At 35.5% G+C, this 14,242-nt stretch overlaps 2 protein-coding genes across 5 annotated transcripts; one reads left to right on the forward strand and one right to left on the reverse strand.

The window, feature by feature from the left end:
• Nucleotides 1–199: 199 nt before the first annotated feature.
• On the forward strand, nt 200–4,840 carry LOC143346203 (importin-13-like). 3 transcript variants are annotated; one of them, XM_076774097.1, is made up of 9 exons: nt 202–529; nt 771–939; nt 1,010–1,174; nt 1,257–1,397; nt 1,480–1,730; nt 2,053–2,812; nt 2,965–3,874; nt 4,070–4,216; nt 4,578–4,840. In XM_076774097.1, the coding sequence occupies exons 2-9, from the start codon at nt 799–801 to the stop codon at nt 4,826–4,828; spliced, it is 2,766 nt and encodes a 921-aa protein (XP_076630212.1). In that variant the 5' UTR covers nt 202–529; nt 771–798; the 3' UTR covers nt 4,829–4,840. The 3 variants fall into 3 exon arrangements, with proteins under 3 accessions (XP_076630213.1, XP_076630212.1, XP_076630211.1); XM_076774096.1 differs by having other exon boundaries at nt 203–529; nt 599–939; XM_076774098.1 differs by lacking the exon at nt 4,578–4,840 and having other exon boundaries at nt 200–939; nt 3,951–4,109.
• Pcm (5'-3' exoribonuclease pacman) lies at nt 2,936–13,557 on the reverse strand. Of its 2 annotated transcripts, none has more exons than XR_013080383.1 (20): nt 13,342–13,557; nt 12,661–13,101; nt 11,911–12,358; nt 11,351–11,604; nt 11,032–11,153; nt 10,560–10,942; nt 10,200–10,492; nt 9,850–10,136; nt 9,504–9,780; nt 9,156–9,434; nt 8,925–9,085; nt 8,370–8,752; nt 7,832–8,292; nt 7,480–7,566; nt 7,252–7,413; nt 6,658–6,894; nt 6,137–6,556; nt 5,730–5,886; nt 5,512–5,612; nt 2,936–3,364 (listed from the first exon to the last, which is right to left on the reverse strand). XR_013080383.1 is itself a non-coding variant. In XM_076774094.1 (20 exons), the coding sequence occupies exons 2-20, from the start codon at nt 13,414–13,416 to the stop codon at nt 5,590–5,592; spliced, it is 4,950 nt and encodes a 1,649-aa protein (XP_076630209.1). In that variant the 5' UTR covers nt 13,417–13,437; nt 13,514–13,528; the 3' UTR covers nt 5,029–5,589. The 2 variants fall into 2 exon arrangements, 1 of the variants encoding a protein (XP_076630209.1); XM_076774094.1 differs by lacking the exon at nt 2,936–3,364 and having other exon boundaries at nt 5,029–5,612; nt 13,342–13,437; nt 13,514–13,528.
• Between the last annotated feature and the right edge of the window lie 685 nt (nt 13,558–14,242).

A 14,242-nucleotide genomic window follows, 5' to 3' on the forward strand; every position in this document is an offset into this window, starting at 1 on the left:
TAGAGTTACAAAGGAGGGAAATCTAAATTGTGAGAAAAAGACCATTTCATTTGCAGCAACCTAATATAATTGCATTTAGCAATCATTAATGATTTTAGACACACGTACATACATAGTAAATATATAAAGAGGCACTGTGTATGTCGAAATCATCCATGCAATTGGTGGATTCAAAATTATATGTTATATATTCGTGCACTAATGTGTTAGTCTATAAAAATTAGGGTTGCAATACTAATTCACATTCCTGCTAAGTCACATGGTTTTTGTTTACGTGGATTCTATCTTTAATTAAACAGAGGATGAGTGAAACATGGTATTTGACAATTTAAGAATAGAATCGAATAGAACGAGTATATATCTACTCCTGTATAGTATTGCATTATTTTCACAGTTCAGTTTTTCTCATCGTCGATATTTGCTGACTAAATTATAACCGTTTATATATTTTAAAAGCTATGATGAAAATAGGGCTCTCACAGATGGTGAGAGAGAGAACAGGCAAGCATAGGCAGGTGTTTAGCAACTCGTAAGATTTTTAAAGCGAAGAAAAGATCGTGTAAATAAGAATTAACAAGATTGACGCGAAAATTCTCAGGGGCTGTGGTTTAAAAGACTTTTCAAAAAGACGATAGAAAAATTCTCCGCGATATGACCTGCGAAATGAACTAAATACAAAGCCCTGGTAGAATTGAGTGGCAAAAGCAGTTCTCTGCTGACAATGAAACTTTTGTAGAATATAAATAAATAATACTGTAACTCTGGCACAGATCTTACAGGATAAACAAATAATCTGTGATGGATTATGTAACTGTAGTTGAACATGCAGTGAGACAGTTATACATGGAAGGAAATAATGACGTGCATTCTTGGCTTTTACGGGTTCAGGCCTCCCCGGAGGCTTGGACATTTGTCTGGGAACTTCTAGACCCTTCTAAAGTATGCAAATTATTTGTTAATCTCTTATTATTTGTCCTGTTACAATTACAAATCTTAATTCTTGTTGCAGTCGTGGGAATTACAATTTTTTGCAGCTACTACATTGCACACCAAAATTTCTAAACAATGGGATGAAGTGCCTAAAAATGAATACCCTGTTCTGCAAGAACGTTTACTCAGTATTATGAAACAACCAAATATGCCCAAATTTGTCCTCTCTAAACTATGCCAAACGGTAATATTTTTTATATTAATTATAAATCTATTCAGGTTACTTTAATATTATAATGGTGTATTAATAAATTTTGTGGTTTTAGTTGGCTGGATTTGTGATGAATGTGAGTGCTACTGAAAATGAGGAAAAAGATAAAAATGTTGTGGATGAACTCATGAGGATATTGCCCTATGATTCGCTTCCCATGTTGGAATTGTTACTACGCACGCTTTCTGTGTTACCGGTAAAAGTAAAATATATATAAATACACTATGTTAATATTTAGTGATTTTCAAACTAATACCTGCTTTCAATACCCCAATTAGTTTGAAAAAAGATTTGAAGAAAAGCTCAAGTTACCCAAAACTTTGTGTAATGGTTGGTACAGAACCACGTGGCTTCTACAACAAATTTTCTCAATGTGCAACCCAAATTCCCAAAATAGCGATAATGCATTGCACTTGTTAGCAATGGAGTGTGCATTATCGTGGCTCAAAGTCTATCAACTTCCTTTAGATGCAACTGGACAAATATATCCTCATTTACTAATCGCTGCAGCGTATTATGCGCCAAGCAGGTACAGGCGTTCAATTTATACTTACAGTAGTGCCTATTTACGTATCCGCGGTCGTTTAAGTGGGCATGGTTATTTCTCAGAATTCAACGGAGATAAGGAAAGAGGATAAGTGCGAGTGAGACACAATAGCTGGCACTCGAAACCATATATACAATGTATCGATAACGACCAGCGTCAAGTTACGCTCAACACGCTCAATGTTCGAAGCCGCTTGGTTTTCGAGAATTGGTGGGGATAACCACGGACACTTAAATGGGCACTACTGTATTTCAAACTTATTAGAAGCATGAAATATATATATATATTTTGTATTGAATTAAAGAGAAGGTTCGGACGAGGAAAATGCCAGAGGTTGGGAAATTGTTCAAGAATGTTTAACTATAATAGTAACCCATTATGAACTTAGAAATAGACCGCAAACGTTATGGAATTGGGCGCGAAGTTTGGTAACCATAGCTAGGCAATACAGTGGACAGTACTTCTGTGAAATCTTAACTGCTATTGGCGAAACTCATAGCAGAGAATTTTTAATTGCTTTAGTGCAAGGAAATGATACACAAAAATGGACTTCAGAAAACTTGATCGAGTTGCTATTAGAATGTTCGGAACAAAAAGGACGGTATCCGACGGATGAAACTCGGAGTTGTATACCATTCGAATTTTGGTCCTCGTTACAAGATGATACTGCTACGCTCGACGAACCTTACGAGAGTTATGCTTTAGAGGCTGTAAAACCAATTTATGCAAGATTGGCTCAAGCATTATTGCGAAAATCAACGCTTCCTTCATCTCCGAGTGAAGCAGGGGACGCGGAAGAACGGGAACTCTTTAGATGTTACAGACAGGATATTGCGGACACCTTCGATTACTGTTATAGGGTACTGAGAGAAGATTTATTGATACTTCTCGGACAAAGATTAAGTCAAACACTGAACAATACGGAAAAGTGGACCAACGTGGAATCAGCGTTACACGCTTTCGAAGCTATAGCGGTTAGTGTTGGCGTAGAAGAGTCGCATTACATTCCTGCTTTGATGGATTTGATTCTTACTCATATCCCTTATGATCACTATCCGGGAGAGGTAAGTTCTCTTGTACTAAAATCGTGCATAATCGAATTATGGAGTAGTCTGTAACAGTTTAGAGGGGACACTGTACGTTGAAATTTGCCAAATATTTTCTAGAAAATAATTACAATATTATAAATATTTGAACATTTATTTAACATTTACAGCTTTTAGCATGCGCGTGTTCAACGATAGGATCGTACGCCGAGTGGATAGGGGAACATCCGGATCCCTGGCTAGAAAGAGTACTGCAAATTGTGACGTTAGGTTTAGTCAGTGGTTCTGTGACAGCACCCCTTGCTAGTATGGCTTTGAAGGACCTCGCAAGAGAATGTGGACGACACATGACACCTTTTGCGCCATCTATTTTAAATACAATTGAGCAAACACTTCCAAACGTTACACCCGGCGGCATGGAAGGTTTGCGACTGATGTACGCCGCCGGCAAATTATTAACCACTTTATCCACCGTCGAAGAGCGACTAGCCCACCTTGATGCCACGTTAGGTTTTTGCATAATAAAAATACGAGAATTGTTGAAGCAACCATTGTTCATGGCCCGCGTTGCTGTAACAAAACAATTAAAAATGGTTAGTATGTTTTTTTCTACGCTGGAAGGATCTATCGGAAAGACTGTACTACACGGACTACTCCCAATATTCAATCAAATTGTTGGGCATCCTGAGTGGGGGCAGGACAATGCTACACTAGAAGAAATGTACGTTTGCGCGCAGAATTCTCTGTCATCGTTGTTGCATCCCGAAGTGGATGCCCGACCTCTTCTTCCGATCTTGGCTGGTTCGTACAAAACGTGGCCCCATCCTGCCGCGTTGGATCTTCTTCGACAACTTGTGCCACTGTTCGGACGTGATCCCGATAATGTCATAGGACCCATTTTCGGAGAATTGAGTTCGGTAACGTTAAGCGGTGTTAGAGCCTGTAGATCCGTTAATGGTAATTTGTCTGATTGGGCGGAACTGATGGAGGCATATCTTGGACTGTTGGGCCAAATTTGCAAGAAGAATACTAGGATGTTGCTGCAAATCCCAGATCAAATTCCGGAGATGTTACAATGCGGTAAGCTTTAGCTTTTTTTATCCACCATTTTTCATTATTGTTAGAAATTGAAACATAACGTTTCGACCCTTTACAGGTTCCCTTCAGATGTTCTAATACATATTTTCTTTTTTCTTCGCGTGTACTTCTATAAGTCTTAATTTTTCCTCGTTGAGGTATATTTCACTGGAACGGTACGCACAATGTCTCTTACAGGAATCAATTGCTTAACGCTACCGGAAACTGGAGCAGTCAAAGCAGCTGGGTATTTCCTCACTCATGCCATCAGACAGAGTCCACACTTGCAAACGTTCATTCAACCAATCGGCCAAGAACTCGTTTCTGTGATTTTACAATGTGTGGGTACGTAGATGATCTTCTCTTAATATTTATATACAGGGATGGGCACATTTGATTGATTTTGTAATCGAAATATACAGCGTATCCCACTTAACTTGATATATTTAAAATGCTCAAGTTAAGTGGGCTATATGATGCGATGATCTTATGTCGACATTCGCTGGCATTTTGTAGCTATTCATACCAACGAACGCTCTTTTGTATTCGGTATCCATAGTAGACCTCGAATACAGGCAAACCTCCATGACGGGAGTTTTCTATTTATGTAGGATGGAGCTTTTTGAAATACATTTTGCCTATCCCTGTTTATGGGTGTATTCTTTGAAATAATAACTCTAAAATTGTAACGTGCCACCGTAATTAGGTGGAGTGGTACCACGGAACAATTTAGAACCTCACGCAGAAGTTTTGTTAGCATTGAACAAAGCGTGCGTGGAATGGATGGCACAGTGGCTCCGTGTTGCATTCGAAAAACACTCGGAACTATTCTCAGTCTCAGAAGTACAAAAAGTATCTTTTATACGTATTGTCATACGAGAACGGTATTATGCAGGGCGAATGTGCAAGATTCTAAAGGATTTCAATCTTCAAAATTTAGCTACGCCTAAAAATTGAACTATAATGCCATATCAGCGATAAAATAAAAAATGTAACAAAAAGGAACTCATTGTATCAATGAGTATACTCGATACTGTTTGCGTATTGAATGATATCTTTTTCGCGAACAGACTTAATCGGGATAAACGTTTATCTTTTATGTAACGAGTAATTTTAAATAAAGACTGAGATGATGGTAAATATGTAGGATAAACATGTTTATATTACACAACACATCATTTTTATTCATTTTCACTGATCAGTGTGTTTTACAAATTTACACATACAATGCATTCATTGCTTTTTTTTGTAATGCAATTTTAGTTTTTACATAATTCACCGTCATGTCAATAATTAATTTCTGCCAATTCTGAGTAAGAATAATTAAGTGATTAGCAAAATATACATCCCACAAAAATAACGGGTTATATTTCGTAGTCAACTAAAATTGAAATACTTTTTTCCCCCGCTTTTGTTTAATCTAAATTAAATGATCATATTTCGCGACTAAAAGTAGTCAGTATGCTAAAGTACATCAAACATAATTTCGTGTATTCTATAATACTTAATAGTGTTCCTCCATACAGACCCCAATCGTACGTATAAAAATGAATTTATAATTAACGTATCTTTTAACGTCTTTTTGTACAGTATAATGAGCCAATGTCCTTATAAAAGAAATCTAAAATAATGCTACTTACAAACCGAATATTATGTACACGAGACTTCAATCTCTTCCAAGTTTTGCATCAGTTGCGTGCATTCTTGTACACGCAGGACTAATGTTGTCGTCTTTTGGAATCTTTTATTATAAAATATAAAAAAGAGGTATTCAAAAGATGGAGATAAATATGTCTCAATATTTTGTATTATTTTCATGTGTTTTGTCATGTCGAACTTCTTTAATCAGATTTCTTACTGTGATTTGTTTCCTCAACTTGAGATGGTATATTAAATTTCGCAGCAACCCGCGATTTTTTAGGCTTTGCGATTACATCCTGTGTATTTGGTGTTTGGCGTGAACTGCATTGTGTAGATTTTTGTTTCTCGATAGTCGTGGCAACGGTTTCTTGTTTCTACAAAAAAAGATTTATATTTCAAAATTTCGTTGCAACTGCAAATCAGAGATGGGCGAAAGTAAACAACAAAATTCAAATAACGAATAAAAGATAATTAGTTTTTGATTTGTTGTTGTTTTTTTTTTATAAAAGTTACAATTCAAATTATGTAATCGTATTATGATTAACGTTAATCCAATGAAAGCTTATCCAAATAACATACTGCCCATCTTTATTGCACGTGTATCCATAAATAATATTCTCAAACCTTGGTAGGCAATTCATTTTTCTTTTTCTGTTGTGATACTGGCTGAAGATAGTCTTTCTTAGATTGATTCGTCCCCTTGGTTCCATCCTGCTTGGCAGTGATATTTCTACTATTTTTTTGTGCTTGCAGTGGAACGAAAGATGTACTGTGTTTTATTTCAGACTTCGATACATTTTGTGAAGAATGAAGCTTGTACTGATTATTCTGATTGTGCACTTGCTGGTACCCTGGATTATGTTGCACTTTTACGGGTGTGTAATGATGGTAGTGTTGATGCGGTTGAGGTTTTGCAGATTGAAACAGTACTCCTGGAGGTCGTACATTCGGCGGCCAAGAATTATTTTGTCGGCCAGAATACCAATGCACCGGAGGTAGCAAAAGTGTTTTCATATTTGGTAGTACATTGGCCAAATTTAATTCCTAATTTTTTTAAAAAAAAACGAAGAAAAAAAGAAAAAGATGATACGTCGTTAAGAAATTGAAATATGATAAAACACGTTAAAGCTTTCAACTTTAATTACCGTGTAAACTTTCTCGGCAGCACTACCTGCTGCTCGACTATGATTCGAACTGGGATCTCCTACAAATACCCTCTTATCTGGTAGGAGTATGTGAGCACGAATTAAGTTAGTTTTTTCATCTGTGAAATAGCTAAATCGAGGCACTCCAACTCCACTAAGTTTATAGTAATACATTAACTGTGAACAGTACCAGACCAATTTCTTTTCGTCCTTTACTTTTTCGTTTTGTCTAGCATGCTGAAAGGGATATACGTCGTATAAAAATAAACGCTTTGAAATTTTACTATTACGATTAGCGATGGAGCCTGATAAAAAAAATAAACTTTTTGAAATTTTATTATTATGATTAGTGATGGAGCCAGCAATGATACATATTACTAATACCTAAGCTGAAATTTTAATATTATGATTAGCGATGGGGTCGACACTGATACATATTAATAATACCCAAGCAATTCTATACCAAGGTATTTAAGAGATTAGTCAAGTGTCAGATTTTTCGAAATGCTAATATCAGTTCGATATCGTTATCACCATTAATTATTTAATATATGTTTCGTATTTTTTTAAATCGATATTTCATTTAATACATACATCAAATAATTGTTGCACCAACGGAGGTGTATCCAATGTTTCATCTTCTTTTGGAGTTGTATTATTGGAAGGCGTTTTTGGCGTTACTGACTGCGTGCTTTGTTCTATGTTTTCATTCGAAATTTTCAGTACGGCCTTCAGAAACGCACTAGGATCTTGCGGCTAAATTACGGCGATCGACGAATTAGCCGATTTAACGATAACAAAATAATAGAGAGTGATACTCACGGAACTTTCAGGAAAGCCTTTATTGATCTGCTTCACCTGTGAACCTGTCGGTACTTGTACTGCAGCCTTCGGCGACCCATTCGGCTTCTAAGTCAGAACGATCTATAAGATTTTTTATAAAACCACGAGACGAATATACAGGATAATTTTAAAAACTGGAATATATCTCCAAACATAGATATAAAACATTGTAGATAAAAAAATTGAAAACAAAAAAATTACATTGCCTAAAAATAGTCTTTATCGCAAAATCGAACTGTTCTAATGTCAATTTTTTGTATATTTTTGCTTCAAAAAAGCTACCAAAGCTTGCCCTAGTTTCTAGAATCACTCTGTATACCACTAAACTGACCTGCGATTTATGCAATTCGTTCCACAATGCTTGGAACTCAAATGACGGCTTCGATGTCGATGGTTTTTCCGGTGTATTCTCCAGAGGCGCGTTCTGCTGGGCACTCTTGGTCGGTTTGTGCGTTTCTCGCACGTTCGCGACGGTGTTCTGCATATTGCACTGCTTCCATCTATAAGCATTCGGCGGCGGCGCCAACCGACAGCTCTGATTCGACTCTTCATTATTCCTCTGAATAATGCGCAGTTTCGGCGACGTCAGTGGCTCCGCCGACGAATAATTCTTTTTCTTGTATGACGCGAAAGCGCTTGCGTTTGCTGCGCACGATTGAGCTTCCTGATTGGAGGCGTGCTTCCAGGTCTCCATAGCGTGCTCTATCCTCTCGCCATGGCTAATATTTATTAAATCAATCGGCGACAGACGGTACGCACGTAAGTCTGTGCATCCGTTTATGCTGAGCCCACCTTGAAACAATCAATTCGTGACATCGATACTCTTTCTTCCCTCAAAATTATGCCCAAAAGTTGCATTGTTGATTTACCTGGGAATTGTTTATCGAACAGAATATCGTACATTGTGTCCAGTGGGTTTTCTGCCTTGTGTATACCTATGACGGTACCCTTGAAACCAAGAGGAACCATGAAATTGTCTCTGATGCAACATACTCTATCCAAAAAGTAAGTTTGTGTTTTTGGATCCGGCGGAGTGTTACGCATATTCAGACCGGGTTTGAAAAGCAAATGAGGCTTTACTAGCATCGGTATGTGCTTGACATTATTGCTTTGCGCACTGAGAAACTCATCCAACTCTTCCTCTAATTTCTTCATTAAGTTGGGTTCAAGAGCTTCTGTGTCACAGGGACAACTTTTTAATCCTTGAAGTTCCTCCTTCAACCACGCTACAATATCGTTTAATGTTCCCGAACTATACGTTTCAACAAAAGACAAAGAAAACAAAAATAACACAAAAGAATAAAATACGTGACTTCAGTAAGCATAGTTTATTTTTTTGTAAACGTTTCTACTTGCAAAGTTAAAGATGATTGGAAAATAAATATTAAAATTTATAAGCCGATCTGACCTAACAATTCGCTTACCCTTTATCAAATAAATTATCCTCCATAAAAACGTCATTGGACACAATCTGTGTTAATCGTTCGAATAATTCCGGGCATTTCACCATATAATTACGGATCAAATCAACGGCTTTCGAACTATATAGCCACTGTCCATTTTCTTTCCGAGTATAACCGGGTACCTGTAAAGGTGTATACAATGATAGAGATCGAGTATCTATACAAAGAGTCGACGATTGATATTGGGCTTACTTCCTCATTTTTTTTGTTGAATTTTAAATTCAACCCAATATTGTACTTCGCCTCTTCTAGATGAAATTCATCCGAGGTTTGCTTCACATAAATTGAACCTGTGATTCTACTCAAAAGGTGAGCACTTATGCCTAATCGTTGCGCAGCTATACTTCCTCGCATATATTGAGTCTTATGTTGTTGCTGAAGCTGTTTTATCGCTTCTAATGATGGTTCTGGAGTCACCGCCACTGATATTCTTATTCTGGCTGACTTTTTACAAATCGCAGATTCAACTACCTATTAAAAAATTCTTTCATAAAATACTGCCGTTTCGTTGATACGAGGAAACAAATTTGTGCAACATACTTTCCCCATTCCACCGTAATGAGGATGTCCTAACATAAAACAAATTGATCCCGGGACGAAAATATCATCGACATTCTTATATGATAATGAATGATGACTGAAGACTGGAATATTCTTCACTATCACTTGGTAAGCATACGCTATCTGCGACTCCGACCACTGTTTTTCGAAACGTACTTCTCCGCGATTGTTACAGATATATTTACTGCCTACCATTGGTCGTGCATGAATTAAAATATTTGTTTCTCCGACTTCTATTCCAAGAGAAACTTTGTATCTACAAATACGATGACATGTACTATAGCACGTGGCTCTATTGTATGTGTAAACACACAACCTAACTTACGTTTCAATGATATGTTTCTTTTGCATATTCCACTCCAGGCCAAGCAAACCCTTCAGTTCTTCTTCGTTTATATTTTCGTTACAATAATTCATTTGCGGGTGAATTAAGCTTAATTTTTTATCACAATTTGAAACGCCCACTACTTGAGCCTCCATCAAGCGCGGCCAATTTACAAACACTATTTTACCTAATAGTTCGGATGCTACGGACGTCAAGTCCGTTTTAGGAGGAGGTTTTATATATAAAATCATACTACTATTGATCGAGCCTCGATCAAACACTTTTACCTATGTCACGAACGCAATAAATAAAATATATACACTGACAATATTAATTAATTATAAACTTACCTTGGACTTCTCCAACTTTGCAGTATGTTCTATGAACCGTAACATAGGAAAGCCAGGACAGTACTCGTCCATTTTTGCACCAGGAGATAATCCTCTCACTAATTTTTCCCGAGGTACAATAATATCCTCGCGATTTATGAACTGTACGTTTACATGACTGACAGCATCAGGAAAATATTTAGATTCTTTACAGATACCCATATTTTCTTCTGTGTAAGAAAGCAAACACATTGGTCCATGCCTATTTCTTTTCAATTCTTTGGGATTTAATTGTGAATAACAAGGTTCCATAGCTATAAAATTTAATTGAGTTAGTTTCACTCGCGACAGTTCGAAATTTGTACAACCATTTTCACATACCATCTAGTAAATCTTTTTCATCTATAAACGGAATAAGTACAACACCCTCCCATTCTTGTCGTTTACCGTTCAAATCTGTCTTAAAATCCGCTGGATAATAATTGATTATAGGCGAGTCTTCCTCAGTTAATAATGTTTGGAATGCTTTTGGTAATAAATCTTTACTGTATGGCGGTAATACGGCTAATAGTTGTTGAAACGGTAAAAATGGCTCTCCTAAATCAAATTCCAATTTTAAATCTTTAAAACCTTTTATGTCCGAAATGTAAGGTGCATAATGGCGTGGGTAATACCACGACCAACTGCAACATCCATTATAATAATAATTTAAATTCCACTGAATTGCTTTGACATAGCCTTCACATAGAGAACGTAGAAAATCTCTGAAATATTTTATAACAAGACATATAATTGATAAACAAAAAACATTAGGAAATTATTAGATTATATTATTTTTTTTTGGCATACTAACTCATCTATATTTTCATGTTCTAATTTATTCATATAATAATCTTTTTTATGTCGAACAAATTCCATATTATAAGTTTCACGTTCCAATTCATCTTCTTCTTCATTTTCATCAGAATCCGGCGACTATATTAAAAAGCGTTAATCAAAATATTCCGAATGCAATTATACAGGTTAATTTTCCCGCCATTAGTTTCGAAAAGAATACTGCAACCTAAACATCGCAGCGATAATCGACTAATCGATGAAGCAACGACGATATTGCCGCGATGTTTACGTGACGGCATTCCTTTCAAGTTATAAGTATATACATAAATAAGTACCATGTCAGCTGCAGACCTAAGTAAAGCATCAAATTCTTTATCTTCTGCACTCTTTGAAAATAGAATTTCTTTGTTATCTTCTAATTTTTTACAATCAGTTTTGTCGGATTCAGTCAAACGCCTTCCCGTTTTACTCTCAAAATATTTCAAATTTGCCCAATGATCGGAAAATGTTAATAAATCAAACCGACTAAGCCTTTCCATAAATTTCTCAAATCTGTCCAACTTTAAAGTTCCCGATTCATTTATATACCCTAAAATAAACTGCATGATTTAAATAATTCTTGGAACATATTACAGTAGTGCCCACTTAAGTGACCGCGGTTACCCCCACTAATTTTTGAAAGTCAAGCGGCTTCGAACATCGAGCGTGTCGAGCGTAACTTTACGCTGGTCGTTATCGATACATTGTATATATGGTTTCGGGTGCCCGCTATTGTATCTCACTCGCACTTATTCTCTTTCCTTATCTCCGTTGAATTCTGATTAAGTAACCATGCCTGCTTAAAGTGGGCACTACTGTATTTTAAATATTATTTCTCAATACAGATCAGACATACCATCTAATGTTGGTAATACATCTATATAGACTTGGTACAACACAGGCAATGTACCATTCGAAATGTGTAAATTTGCCAAATGTGGAATAAAATCATTTCCTATAAGAAATCCCATTAAAATCCAATCGTCAATGAGTTTTTCAATGTCAAAAGAAAAAGGTAACTTCTCCTTTAATGAAGAAAATTCATGAGTTATATATTCCCTTAACAGGGATAAATGGAAGAGACAAAACTTTGTTTCTTCGGGAGTTATAATTTTCATTTGCGCTTTACCAAACTTCACTTCTTCCCTCAGTAACGTAAAATACAATTCGTGAGTGCATAAACCTAACATTATTAAATCTGCATCTAGACCATACAAACAATGTCTAGTATGCGGATCATAATCTGGTTGGGACTTCATATAACGAATATAATCCATTATTTTATGTTCTCCTTCACCCGCGACCTAGAACAATTTTTACAGCTTCTTAAGTATTTTAAATTTACAATATCGACTATCTACTTAATGGGAAATGCTGCCTTTGTGATTTCAAAATATCAATATATTCTATATTTTATCAAAATTTAATATTAATGCATTTTTTTACGAAAACTGGCAAGAATAGTGTTCAAAGTAGGTATTTTTAATATATGCATAAAACATTTATATTAAACATTTTATTTTGTCACAAAATATTTCCAAATTTTGTTTTGTTTTACCCAAAGATGGTATTCCCCCTTAAGTAACAGTATGCCAAAACTTAATACCTGAGATCCACTGAATATAACTTTGCATTTTTGCCAAAGTTTGTCATTTGAAATTTTGTACGTAATAAAATACTTTAATTGTTTATCCAGTTTATACATAAAAAGTGTTCCTGGAGTTATACAATTAGAATCAAATCGTTTCTCATTCGGCACATTGATACCTTTTACTTTTGCATTAGCCTCTTGAGATTCCATATTCTTTGCAGCTCTAAAACGTCTACACCTCTGTTGATTAATTTTTGCACGTGGTGCTACACCATCGATTGCCATAAAAAACAATTTCTGAGGTCGGATCATATTGAACAATATTTCAATATACTGGAATATATTTTTAAATATAGTTTCTTCTGTGATACGAAATGTAACATCACTGTCATTAGGATGCGAACATCCATGTATGATACCATTCATGTCTAAATATACATTATCAAACTCTGGTATCTGCAAACAATGATGTAATCATTATTATTATTCTTTTTGGCAATTGGAATAGTTATATAGATACAAAAAAACATCTGTTTATGATAATGCTACTATGTATTTCTACAATAAAAATGTTAATGTAATTTAAGAACAGATACAAAACGTACAATAATGCAGAAAGAAGCATAAACGAGAGTTCATCGAAGAACTATTGAAAAAGAATAAAGCAAATATTACTGTTTATTTTTTTTCAATTACCTGATAGTCCTTTAACGATTCACTAAGGCAAGGATACCTCTCACTTATATACCTAAAGAACTTTGGTATACCCATTTTAATCGAGAAGTTTATTTCCTAATAAACCGAAAATTTCATGCAATTCACGTTATAAACACTACTGCTTGTCAAAAGACTTTTTTATGGAAATTACGAATTGATTGTAAGTTTGCTTTATCAACTTCATGGATAAATAGTAACAACCGAAGATAGGTATCCCCCGAGTCCCTGGGATTTAGTAAGCCATTGTGTAGCGCCACGAGTGTTGCAACACTAAACTAAATAAAAAGGAAGGAACCTTGAATTCTGTTTCAATACTAAAGATTTGTTTTTACATAACAACAAAAGTCATGACATTTGCTGTCGTGAAAGTTTATATCACAATGTGATATGGTGTGGGAATAATGCAACTGGGGAAATTATAACGCCGTTGTTGAACGTCGATTATTGTATAGATTTACGTCTGAAAGCTTCGACGCTCTACGTAAGACTGGTGTCTTTTATGATTAAGAAATTAACTAACATGGTGACATGTTAAGATAATTTCTCAGCTTAGTTACGCCACCTATGTTACTGGCGGTATTTTTGGTCAGCACAAAATATTAAAAATATTAAAAATTATTATAAAAATTGGCTCGATATACGACTAAAATCGAGAAAAAATATTACGTCTTCCTTTTAACTTTATATGAAATGTGTAATCGTAGCGAACGACTCGTTACTACACTGCAAATAATTATGCAATCTTAAAATATACACCAATCACAATTGACAATGGGTTTCGCGCTCTTTTGACTCGAAATCCACTATTTCTAACTACACAAATTTAAAAATTATAGGGATTTGTTTTGTAATAAAAGGACAAACTGCGTATGTTAAAAAC

This window comes from Colletes latitarsis, chromosome 10 (genome assembly GCF_051014445.1).
Source record: "Colletes latitarsis isolate SP2378_abdomen chromosome 10, iyColLati1, whole genome shotgun sequence".
In the NCBI taxonomy this organism is placed as follows: Eukaryota; Metazoa; Arthropoda; class Insecta; order Hymenoptera; family Colletidae; genus Colletes; species Colletes latitarsis.